General features: G+C 46.2%; 1 protein-coding gene across 1 annotated transcript in view; it reads left to right on the top strand.

Annotated features, from left to right (window-relative positions):
* Window positions 1-12,489, top strand: part of ebf3a (EBF transcription factor 3a) — a gene marked incomplete at its 5' end in the record, with an annotated part of 25,983 nt that extends 13,494 nt beyond the window's left edge. The window contains 9 exons of the mRNA XM_080476741.1: window positions 1,207-1,324; window positions 2,712-2,845; window positions 2,932-3,058; window positions 5,057-5,145; window positions 8,878-8,943; window positions 9,652-9,814; window positions 9,892-10,083; window positions 10,346-10,513; window positions 11,446-12,489. Of these exons, the coding sequence (XP_080332867.1) occupies window positions 1,207-1,324; window positions 2,712-2,845; window positions 2,932-3,058; window positions 5,057-5,145; window positions 8,878-8,943; window positions 9,652-9,814; window positions 9,892-10,083; window positions 10,346-10,513; window positions 11,446-11,477 (1,089 nt within the window). The 3' untranslated portion in view covers window positions 11,478-12,489. The remainder of the gene's footprint in view (window positions 1-1,206; window positions 1,325-2,711; window positions 2,846-2,931; window positions 3,059-5,056; window positions 5,146-8,877; window positions 8,944-9,651; window positions 9,815-9,891; window positions 10,084-10,345; window positions 10,514-11,445) is intronic.
* Window positions 12,490-13,065: the final 576 nt, after the last annotated feature.

Raw genomic sequence — 13,065 nt, 5'->3', positions numbered from 1 at the left:
ATCTGTGAAAGAGCAACAGAAGGAGAGAGAGAGAGAGAGAGAGAGAGAGAGAGAGAGAGAGAGAGAGAGAGAGAGAGCTACTACAGGAGAGAGGCAGATTGTTAGTGACATGCAGTCGTGAAACATTACTGAGTTGAGAGTGAGACAGGAAAGAACAGGTGCAGTTAAGGTCTCCCAGCAGTGTGAACCTACAGCAGCTTCACTAGAAAATGGTCCAGGGTGGCCTGAACCTGCCCTAACTGTAAGCTTTATTAAATCGAAAGGTTTGACATTAAAAGTAGAGACTGTGTCAGGCTCCCTTAATGAAACTGGGAGATGTTCCATATGAGAGGAGTCTGATAGCAGAAGCTCTGCCTCACATTCTACTTTTAGAAACATAGGAACCTCCAGGGGGCAGCACTCTGAGAACCACATGCTGCAATCAGCTCTGGAAACCACCATGAGGACTGGAACATACTGTAGTCCAGAGTGGGTGAGTGAGTGACAGAGACAGAGAGAGAGAGAGAGAGAGAGAGAGAGAGAGAGAGAGAGAGAGAGAGAGAACCTTCTAGGAAGTATATGTCCGAGGTAAAACGTCTGCTGTGTGAAGACAGACGAGACGAAGCATCAATACTCTTCACTGCTGTTTGACTCTGTCTCTCACACACACACACACACACACACACACACACACACACACACACACACACACACACACACACACACACACACACACACACACACACACTGAGCTGCTTGAGCTGGCAGGATGTTCAGTCCAGTTAAACCTAGAGATGAGGAGGAGGAGGAGGAGGAGGAGGAGGGAAGACAGGTGAAGTCAGGTGAAGCCTGCTGACTCCTCTGTGGTTGTCGTGGCGACAGCAGGGTGAAGGATGTCCTGCTTAGTTGCCGTGACGACAGAGAGGACACCTCGAATCGACCTTCTGCTCCGACGCCATGGATCAACGGCAACAACCTCGCCACGGCAACTGGCCGGGGATGATGGATGACCACAAGCTACTGCCTGTCAGGGGCAATGATGTCACAGAAAGGGGGCGGGGCCATGATTGCTCTTTAAGACGGCTGGTTTATCTTCTAAATTGTTTGAAAGTCTGACAGAGAGCTGTAGAATGATATCGTCCCATCACCGTATGTTCAGGACGTCTCAATACTGGCGCAGTTTCTGTCGTTCTGCTGCTTGTAAACAAAGTTCTCTGTGTATTTCAGGTGGTGGTGTCGACCACGGTGAACGTGGACGGTCACGTTCTCGCCGTCTCCGACAACATGTTTGTACACAACAACTCCAAACATGGCCGTCGTGCCCGGCGACTGGACCCATCTGAGGGTAGGTCTTCACTTTACCATCTCAACCAATCAGCAGCTAGCGCCTCTCTGATGTCATAGCGACCCTGCTCATGAGTGTGGGTCAGGTCAATGAGGGAGGAGCCAATTAGAGACAGACCTGGGGGCTAATCACAGCTTTTAGAATTTTAGCTTTTATCAGGTCTGCTGGGTCAGTTTGTGATCATTCACTGCCTCCTGCTGCAGGAAGTGACAGGGCGAACAGGAAGTGACCTCAGACAAAAGTCACAGCAGTCTGAGGATGTTCAGAGTCGCTCTCAGTCTGCTCTGAAGAGCAGCAGAGCAACTCTGTGAACAGAAATCACCCTGGTGCATTGTGGGTAGGAAGACCCAATGCCTTCGAGTCTCCAGAGGACAGTGTGTGTGCGCGGCGTGTGTGTGTGTGTGTGTGTGTGTGTGTGTGTGTGTGTGTGTGTGTGTGTGTGTGTGTGTGTGTGTGTGTGTGTGTGTGTGTGTGTGCGCGCACACGTATGTGCAGGACGTTCAACCCCTTTAATTGCCCTCCTAATTAAAGAGAGTCGCCATAGAAACCAGGCCTCCCAATCAGAGTGCAGCAGAGTCCCGTGGGTTTGAACCTCTCTCACTTTAAAGGCTCCGGATTCACATGAAACACATTTTAAAGATTCACAGGGAAGGAGGAGGAAGAGGAGGAGGAAGAGGAGTTGACGACTGCTGCTGCACTTAGAATGACATTTAAAATGAGTTGACGTGCAGTTCAAAAATGTCTGTCAATCAAGAACATTTGATGAGTAAAGTAAACTCAGCTTTCCTTCACTCAAACTTATGTTACAAATTCAAAATAACCAGGCCAATGCTAATGCTACTACTAGCAGCTCTGCATCACCGTGGCTCCAAACTAAAGTGAAATCTCTTCTCTGGATCTAAAGTCAAACTCAGATTTCATTTCTGTCAAAGTGAAGAGAACAGAGGCCAGCAGCTCTAATATAACACACACACACACACACACACACACACACACACACACACACACACACACACACACACACACACAGATGCTCTGCTTTCATTTCACTTTATAATTAATCTACAGCTTCACTTGAAAGAAGAGAGAGAAGTTAGTCATTACCGGCCAAGAGAAAGTGTGTGTGTGTGTGTGTGTGCGTGCGTGCGTGTGCGTACGTGCCCGTGTCTTTTCACTTTTTCATGTACATGTTCATGTGTGCGTGTTGGTGAACTAAAGAGGATAAAAGTCATGACCCAATTAAATCAAAAAATTACATTATAAGTCTGTGTGTGTGTGTGTATGTGTGTGTGGGTGTGTGTGTGTGTGTGTGTGTGTGTGTGTGTGTGTGTGTGTGTGTGTGTGTGTGTGTGTGTGTGTGTGTGTGTGTGTGTGTGTGTCTCTCCAGCAGCTACCCCCTGTATTAAAGCCATCAGTCCCAGTGAAGGCTGGACGACAGGTGGAGCCACAGTCATCCTCATCGGAGACAACTTCTTCGATGGACTGCAGGTGGTGTTTGGCACCATGTTGGTCTGGAGCGAGGTAACACACACACACAAACTAATACACACACACACACACAGAGTGACCCGCTGAGAATTTGTGTGACTCCTGTCTTGTCCCAACAGCTAATCACTCCTCATGCGATCCGGGTGCAGACTCCTCCTCGGCACATTCCCGGCGTGGTGGAGGTCACGCTGTCCTACAAGTCCAAGCAGTTCTGTAAAGGGGCGCCGGGACGCTTCGTCTACACAGGTAACACATCTGCCCTCTGATTGGATGACTTTGCAGCCAATCACGGGCTGGTATGAGTTCTATGTTAGTGCCACATGCTGATTCCTTCAATCCACACAGAAGAAATTAGTTATTACTATTAGAAAGGTTACATATCTTTAGGATTTCTGAGGGTAATCAACCTGTCAGAAATGTTTTTTTTACTACTAATTAAGACATCTAAGATTGTTAAACAATCCCAGGAAAGTCTCACCAGCTTACATGTTCACAGTTCCAGAGGAGGGACTTTGGAAGTTTATAAAGTTTCAGGATGAGAAAGTGAAGACGTCTCAAAGCGAGCGCGAGAAACCTTCAGGATGCTCAATGTGCAACGTGACGCAGGGTTCTATCAGCAGAGATCCACTCTGCTCTGTTTAATATGTGAGGATGATTCCTTTGAGAACCGAGTTGAACGTGTTTATCTGACTCCTCTGCAAACATCTGTCTGACAGCTGTCAGCCATAACTCTGTGTCTTAGAAAAACCATTTTTCTCTGTCTGCGCACTTTATCTCTTGCGCTCTCCTTTGTGTGTGTGTGTGTGTGTGTGTGTGTGTGTGTGTGTGTGTGTGTGTGTGTGTGTGTGTGTGTGTGTGTGTGTGTGTGTGTGTGTGTGTGTGTGTGTGTGTGTGTGTGTGTGTTGATACATGTGTGTGTTGATACTTCAGTCGGAATAACTATGCACATTTAACGCCCAATAATCCTCAACTGTGAGCAGCTAAAACACACACACACACACACACACACACACACACACACACACACACACACACACACACACACACACACACACACACACACACACACACACAATCTGTGTGACTCAATCATAGCGATGAAGATAAGATTTCTCCACCTATACGTCTGACCTGTCGTCTTCAAACTAATGAAACTTTGTCATCGGTCGTTAAAAAAAAAGATGTTACCGCGGTAACGCCACATTACTACCTATTGATCACCTTTTACTGTGCTGATTCACACACACAATTAACCAATCAGATAACAGTACACTGAGAACATTGTAGAAATCTGTGAGGGCTTCAAATCTGTGTTGACTGAGTGAACGCTTTAAACAGAATTTGCAGATTTAAAGAGAAAGTAAGAGACACGCACGCACACACACGTGTAACAACACAAGGTCACAGTCACTTATAGCACATAACACAGACATCTGAGAGCTAACACACTCCTCTAACTGCTGCCTGTTACGCCCTGTGAGCCTTCAAGGACTGAACACAAACACACACACACACACACACACACACACAGTTTGTGATGTATAGGAGAGTCAGTCTAAAGCTTGTTAAATGCACCAAGACGGGATTATGATTTATGCACTTCTCTCTCACACACACACACACACACACACACACACACACACACACACACACACACACACACACACACACACACACACACACACACACACACACGCACACACTTTGCTCGCGTTGCTCTGCTGCATTCACTGACGCTCAGATTTATCACCTACCAGTGGGTTTACTGTGTAGATTGTGGCAGAGCTCTCTCTCTCTCTCTGTCTATTTATCTGTCTCTCTCTCTGTCCGTCTGTCCGTCTGTCTGTCTAAAGGAGCAGAACAGATCAGAAAGAAACAATCAGAATAACAATAGTTAATCAATAATTAAAGATTAAAAGTTATGAATCCATAAAATCAAATAAAAACTTAAGCGTGAGTGCATGACAATTATGGAGGCATTTGGAAGTCTGGTGGCCACAAGCAGGTCTAAAGGTCATGTTGTTTCATGAGAATATCATGGAGAGGGTGGCGGTGGTTCTTCATGAGAACATGGAGAGCGGGTGGAGGTGGCTTGAAACGTGGGTGAAATTAGGATTTCTGATAAGAGCTGTGTACAGGCGGGTGAGCCCTCAACGCTCCCCTCTGATGGTTTGATGTCTTTTGTTTCCTGTGAGTGAACCTGATGAACACATGAATAAACTAACCAGTGAATGTCCTGCGCAGCTTTAAACGAGCCCACCATCGATTACGGCTTCCAGAGGTTACAGAAGGTCATCCCCCGTCATCCCGGAGACCCCGAGAGGCTGCCCAAGGTACCACACAAGCACACACACACACACAAAGTCATTCCTCCTACACAAACACAGACGCACAATAAGTGATTATTGTTGGTGTTTTTTTCCATCAGTCTGTGTTCTGGTTGGCCGCTCCGAGTCCAGATAACATCTACTGACTCTGCTGTTTACCTGTGTATGTATGTATGTGTGTGTGTGCGTGCGTGCGTGCGTGCGTGTGTGCTGATAGAACCTCTTCTACACAAAACACAAGCATGTCCTGTCTTCATTCACTCCTGAGGTCTGTACTACAGCGCTGGATTTTCTTTTATCGAGATAACTTCAGGGATTCACCCTGGGTGTTCAGTACTACGACGCTCGTGCTCTTCTTACTCGGATAAATCACCCGCCAACTGCTCTGGAGCAGGTTATGTTCTGGATAAACGGTCAGAGCTCCGCCTCCTGACCAATCAGATCTCTAGGAAAATGACCTGCCCATTCTTAAACGATGGTGATTGGTGTGCGGGTTCAGCACTGAGCTGCAGCTGAGATGAGATGAGGAAGTATTTAGAGCGATCTTTTTGACATAATGAAATAAATCCTGGTCACTGAGGCTTTGAAGGATGTTTCTGTTCTTGACTTGTTCCAAGTCTGTTTTTCTCCACGAGGGTTGATCTGTAATAATGAGGTTAATAATAATGATCACGCTGACAGAACTGCAGAAACGTGAATTTATGGAACGCAGAACTACTCGTGCCGTCGTGGTGATGAAATAATATTCCAACACAAGAGAAACTCAGTCTCAAAACAACTGGATGTAAAATCTAAACTAAAAGAAGAGCAGTGAGGAAGTTCAGCCCGACACGTTTCTGCTCTAATAAAGTGAAACTGAGTGATCTGACTGACGTGCTGTCCGTTAATATCGCCCATGAATTAATATCTTATGATCTCATAAAATCACACATTGACAAGTCAGAATTAGTTTGGTTTTGGACGCGGCAGCAGTGTTGCTTCTATCCTGGTGGATGTGTTTTAATTCTTCATATTCCCAGAGAATAACTGATCCTTCAGTAATCTGTAAACTGCTCTGCAGAGTTTCTCTGGGTGTGTGATTGGTCAGATGCTGAAAACTCCGCCCCTTTCATGTGAACGCACACGTAGGTCTGGGTTGAACCAGCGAGTTGATAACCTGCTTCTTAGTAACGGTGATCAGGATCGTGTGTCTGGATCAGTCAACCCAGGAAACAGAGAGATCCTGGATATGTTGATCACCGTTCGTAGTACAGGTCTCTGGTCCTGAGGACAGTCTGTAGACCAGGTCTTGCAGACTGTCTGTAAACTGGCTCTTGTAGACAAACGTTTGTTTAGGCTTGCTTTGCTGACCCCTGACCTCAGTGGTTCCCAGATATTTTTCCCTTTAAGCTTAGCATTAGCTGTGGAGCGAACTGCTAATTTTGCTAACCGTGCAAACAGGAAGTCTCTCTCTGATCGAAAAAACAACATGAGATTACATCCAAAATGCAACGTCATCGAGATCGAATAAAATCTATTGTTGACTATTTTATATTTTAAGGCACAAATGTGACACAAAAACATCCATAAAGAACTGAAACTCTCGTATGACTACAAGTTAATTTGAGTCAGTTGTGTAAGCTTCCTGTGTGGAAATAAACTCAAACACACATAGCTGAACGTTAAACTTAGAAAAACACAAGAAATGATTGAATAAAAGCAATGCTGTGTGTGTGTGTGTGTGTGTGTGTGTGTGTGTGTGTGTGTGTGTGTGTGTGTGTGTGTGTGTGTGTGTGTGTGTGTGTGTGTGTGTGTGTGTGTGTGTGTGTGTGTGTGTGTGTGTGTGTGTGTGTGTGTGTGTGTAAAGCCCATTGGCAAACAGGGAGGTTGAAACAGTCAAATCAGGTAATCAGTGAGTGCAGCCATGTGGCAAGAAAGGAGATTGACACACACGCACACACACACACACACACACACACACACACACACACACACACACACACACACACACACACACACACACACACACACACACACACACACACACACAATCAGAGATTATCAGTGCTCCTCTTATCTGATGGATGAAGAACTGGTGTAGTGGTTGTGTTTCTGTCGTTCTTCCATCAAGTTACAAACTGCCGCAGACTGATGGGTGTTTATGTGCCCCCCATAAATTCATTTCTGACAGTGAAGAAATTCTACCATTCAAAATAGTAGATTGGAGTATCAGCGCTCCTAAATTATTAATATTATTAATATTATTATTATTATTATTATTATTGTAGTAGTTGTTGGTATGTGTTTATAGAATGCTTCATGTTGCTGTCATTGCTAATGTGAATTTATGACTGCAGAGGCTTCAAGACGTGTGTGCGCGCGCGCGTGCGTGGGGGGGTGGGGGGGGTTAAACAATAATTGGTTTCCACCTCTATGTTGACACCGCCACCTCCAGCTCATCGCTGCAGTAACCTCTTCCATCCCTGTCTGTGTGTGTACGTGTGTGTGTGTGCGCGAGCTGCTTGTCATCTCACTGCGTAACAATGAAACACATGTAATAATCAGGCTTTCATTTGTCCCAACAAGTACTCTGTGTGTGTGTGTGTGTGTGTGTGTGTGTGTGTGTGTGTGTGTGTGTGTGTGTGTGTGTGTGTGTGTGTGTGTGTGTGGGTGTGTGTGCCGTCACACACTCAAGTGTCGCTCTGCATAAACGAGCTGATTAAAGACGACCGCAGGCTGAAAGACACTTCACATAAATGACTTCCCCTCTCAGCACGTGTATTACACACACACACACACACACACACACACACACACACACACACACACACACACACACACACACAACGAGGTGACAAAGTGCGTTAAAGTGGCTGTAAATCACAGCTGATCACATTTATGAAAGGAGAGACAGAAGAGGAAGGAAGTGAAGACAGAAACAAACTGATAGCTTATTATTTTATCATATAATAATAATAATGATAATAATAATAATATAATATTAACAATAATGTTGTTAATCACTTATTTAAGTGACATTAAAAATAGAAATACCAGTCCAAAGAATAAGAATAAATGAAAGAGGAGAATGGAGGGATGAAATGAAGACTGGGATTAAGGAATGAGGAAGAAGAAGAGACGTGGAGCAGGAAAATGATGGAGGGATGAAGATGGGGAGGCGGATGGAAGAATGAGAAGCAGGGGGAGGAATGAGGAGTAGGAGGAGGATGGAGGAAGGAAAGTGGAGAAGGAGGGATGAGGGTGAGGATAAGGGTGGAGGGATGAGAAGGATGGAGGAATAAGGAGGAAGAGGGTTGAGGGATGAAGACGGGGAGAAATGAGGAGGAAGATGATGGAGGGATGAAGGGGAGGAGGATGGAGGGAGGAAGATGAAGAGGAGGAGGAAAGAGAGGGGGCGGGGTTAATTGAAAAGCTTCCTGAAGAAGTTTGTAATGAAAAGCAGCAGATTAACTGAGAGTGTTTAATTAAGATAAAGACTAAATGAAGCATTGTTCTCTCACTGCATGATTACACACACACACACACACACACACACACACACACACACACAGCTTTTTGTCAGTGTTATAACAGGAGTGGAGTGGTTTGCTGTATGTTAACTCCTTTAGCGTTGCGGCTATCACCGTTAGCTCCAAGGTTACTTAGATTAACACCTCCTCTTCCCTCTTGTCTTCCTGCTCCTTCTTCTCCTCTTCCCTCTGTTCCTCTTTCTCCTCCTGCTCCCTCTACTCATTTTAGGAGGTGCTGTTGAAGCGAGCGGCTGACCTGGTGGAGGCGCTGTACGGGATGCCTCATAACAACCAGGTAATCTTTCTTGAACTATGTGCACACACACACACACACACACACACACACACACACGTATATGTAAGTGTATGGGATTGAAGTGTGCAAAGTACACAACCCTGAGCCAAACTTTAAGCCTGACTCCTCCTTTAAATACTCTTTCACCTCTTCCTCTTTTACCTCCGCCTCTGCCTTTACTTCCTCTTCATTTAATACATCCTTCATTCCTTCACTCCTCCTCCTTCACCTCCTTCTCCTTCAGTTCCTCTTTCATCTCCTCCTCCTGCAGGTTTATGAGTGTTTCCCTGAAACACTGATGGAGGAGGGGAATTCTTTACATTCCCTCCATCCTCCCCGACCCTCCGACACGCTTCTAAACCCACCAGTTAATAATGCACGCACGCACGCACGCACGCACGCACGCACACACACACACACACACACACGCACACACACACAGGTTTGTGGAATTGAAAGTGTAACCTTGAGCAGAGGTTGTAAAATAATGTAAATGTAACTGTAGTGACAACAACTCCGTGCGCGTGTGTGTGTGTTTTTTGAGTTTGTCAAACACACAAAATCCTGTCATAAACAAAGTGAGCTCGTAGCTGTAATGGTAACATGTTAAAATAAATGATCAGACTGGTTAAATTCCATCTTGTTGTTAATGTTGATTTTGTTGATGTTGATGTTGATTGTGTTGTTGATGTTGTGTTTTCTGAGCAGGAGATCATCCTGAAGCGAGCGGCCGACATCGCCGAAGCTCTTTACAGCGTCCCCAGGAACCACAATCAGATCCCGTCGCTAGGCAACGCCACGTCCCATGGCATGATGGGAGTCAACTCTTTCAGCGGACAGCTAGCTGTCAACGTGTCCGAGACCACACAAGGTACAAGTGTTACCCAAGTACTTACACTGTGAAGCGCACTTGTAATCAGTGTATTATAAGCCTTGGTGTCGTCTCAGTCGGTTACAGTCGTAACACCAGCAGCGTGTCGCCGCGGGGATACGTGCCGAGCTCCACCCCCCAGCAGAGTAACTATGGCAACACCGTCAGCAGCAGCATGAATGGATACGGAAACAGCGGCATGCCAAACATCGGCGTGGCGACGTCACCGGGTTTCCTCAACGGCTCCACGGCAACCTCTCCTTATGGCAGTAAGTATCAAGGTACACACCCCTGTACAACTGTAAATACTTCAGTACTGCTGTAAATACCACCAGTACTAACAGTAGTTTCTCCACGCCTGCAGTGGTGGAGTGAACTTGTTCTATCTAGTTAATCGGGCTGAATTGATTGTTTTCATTAAACTTCAGTTGAAACAAGTTCTGTTTGTTAAACGTTGTCATGGTAACCTAATTAGGGTCGTCAACTAGTTATGCTTGTGGTTAGTGATGGTTGTACCGGTGTGTGTTTCAGTGGTCCCGTCCAGTCCCACCATGGCCGTGTCCAACTGTAACTCCTCCCACGGAGTCTTCTCCTTCTCCGCCGCCGTCAAACAGAAGAGCGCCTTCGCTCCAGTCGTCAGGCCTCCGGCGTCTCCTCCTCCTCCTAACTGCTCCGCCAACAACGGCAACGGGCTGCAGGGTGAGACTGGGCCTCCTCCACACCTCCTATACTCCCCATCTTCACTTCTTCGCCTTCGCTTTCTCTAGTCTCCCTCTACACCTTTACTCCTCCTCTATACCTCATCTTCACCTCCCTCTTCTCCACCTCTTCTTCACCTCCACTAAATCTCCTCTGCACTGCCTCTACTCCTCTTCTTACCTCCTGTGCACCTCCTCTACATCTTTACTCCTCCTCTTCACCTTCCTCTTCATTCCCTCCTCAATTTCAAGATGAACATTTATATTTTGATTTTCTACGGCGAACTACAAAACAAACACACACACACACACACACACACACACACTTAGTTGTGGGGTGGGTAACCTGAGTCCTGTTAGTACTGCATGAAGAGTGACAGGCCAATCCATGTTTTATTCACTACAACCCACAGATACATCCTTTACACACACACACACACACACACACACACACACACACACACACACACACACACACACACACACACACACACACACACACACACACACACACAGAGGCAGTCAGTGTGTGTGATGTCAGTGTTTCTGACAGAGAGGTTTGTAGAGTGTTAAATATTCATGCTGCTCTCCACCTCCTCTGAGGCAGAAATGTTGCACTGTGTGTGTGCGCGTGCATGTGTGTGTATGTGAGCGGGGTTGTCCATTTGCAAGCTGTGCACCGTTCATCGATGAGTAAATTCAGTTTGAATGTTATTAATAGTTCCAGCTGCGGAGAAAAAACAACAGACCACATCCACACGTTGCTTTACTCATCAGATCAATCACACACAGTATGTACGCACTTTAAATATAGTCTGCACACAGTCTGCATACAGTGCGTGTGTGTGTCTCTGTGTGCGTGCACGCGTGTAAAGGAGAATTTGGTACTGTGTGTGCGTCACACTAACACCCTGTGTCTCATTCTCCCTGCAGCCATGTCCGGCCTCGTCGTCCCCCCAATGTAGAAGCCCTCCTCCTCCCTCTTCCTGCCTCACCTCGTTCCTCCCCCTCAGCCACGAGCACTAATCACACTGGAGGAGGAGGTGGCTGTTGCTTCAGGAGGCGGGGCCTCACGCAGCGACAGGATACAACAAACAGAGACGTCATGAGCAACAGGTTTCAGCTGCCTGTCAGACCTGAGCCTTGACATCACTTCCTTCACCTGTGATGAGAACTTAAAGGCACCAAAGCAGCTCTGCCCTCTGACTGGCTCCCTGCATCACCGTGGTAACCAGCAGTAGGTATAACCTGAGTCCAGGTGACGGGCGGAGTTAATCCCCTAAAAACCTCAAACTGCGGAATCCATCAACGAGCAGCTGCTTGCTGTCCTCAACTTTTTAGTCGTGTTTATAAACTCTCCGAAAAAAGAATTAAAGAATGGTGAATATGACCTTTTTTGCCCCTATAAGCCCCGCCCCTTGGCCATTTAGCCCCATCCATCTGTCTTTTTTTTGTTAATGCTTGCACTGTAAGGTCGAGTCCTGCATCCTGATACGCTTCTGTGACCGTCTGTCTTGTTCAGAGTTGTCTTTTTATTCCTAGCCCCTCCCTCTATCCTCTAAGCCCCACCCCGAGCACTGAAGCCCCGCCCCAATGTTTTCTCTGTGGGTTTTGTGATTAGCTGGCCGAACATTTTGACGTCACCACGGTAACTCGCCGTCACCACGGAAACTCACGTCACCGAGGGAACCTGTTTTTGTATCATACAGAGTATAAATACTGTATTTATATATGCGCTGGATTTTGTACAGATGGATGTTACCTCATCTCGTCTGTGTGTGCGTGTGCGCGCGCGTGTGTCTACTGCCACACTGAACCATCGTTTTGTATCAAATAAAAGTGAATGTCTTCACACATTTCTAGCGCTGTCAATCAAAGCTGACGTCCCATCAGCTCCACTGTTAGTTTCCTCTCGTTTTTAATGTGAGTCTGGTTTGATGATGTAATTTCTCACAGTGAATAAAGGTCGCTCCTCTGACTCCGCCTCCTTTCTGTCAGCGGTAACTCTTCGGAGACTGAACTGCTGGACACGCGGTTCAGTTTAACAATCCTCAGAGATAGAGAGCGCCCCCCTGTGGAGCCACATCTCATCACATATGGACTATCCAGTTGTAAACAAGGGGCTCACACATGTAATACTTTTTTTCACATGAATAAAAATCAGCTTGGTGCTTATTTTCAGTCTTCTTGCAATCCGATCCATTTATGTGTTTAATTTAACTCTAGATTCCCCAGAACTGATCAGACGTCGCCGTCCTACTCAGCCACGTTGAGATCTGAGGAAGTGATGTCATGTGATCATTGCAGTCTGTGATCACAATGTAATAATCTCTTCAACTACTCGTTAACTCAAGTATGTTGACATGATGAAGACAAGCTGCTGAAGGTCAAAGTGAGCAGGACATTCATATACTTGACAAACTGTTGATCTGCTGGGATTTTCACACAATCTCCAGGGTTTCCAGAGGATGGTGAGAAACCGGAAATCTCCAGTGAGCAGAGTGGTTAGAGGTGATAGAAAGACACAGTGACTCTCATAGCCACTGGTTAGAA

The sequence above is a fragment of the Lipophrys pholis genome (genome assembly GCF_963383615.2).
Source record: "Lipophrys pholis genome assembly, chromosome: 1".
Lineage (NCBI taxonomy): Eukaryota > Metazoa > Chordata > Actinopteri > Blenniiformes > Blenniidae > Lipophrys > Lipophrys pholis.
The sequence above is the reverse complement of the archived record's forward strand: the minus strand, read 5'-3'. Positions and strand labels throughout refer to the sequence as shown.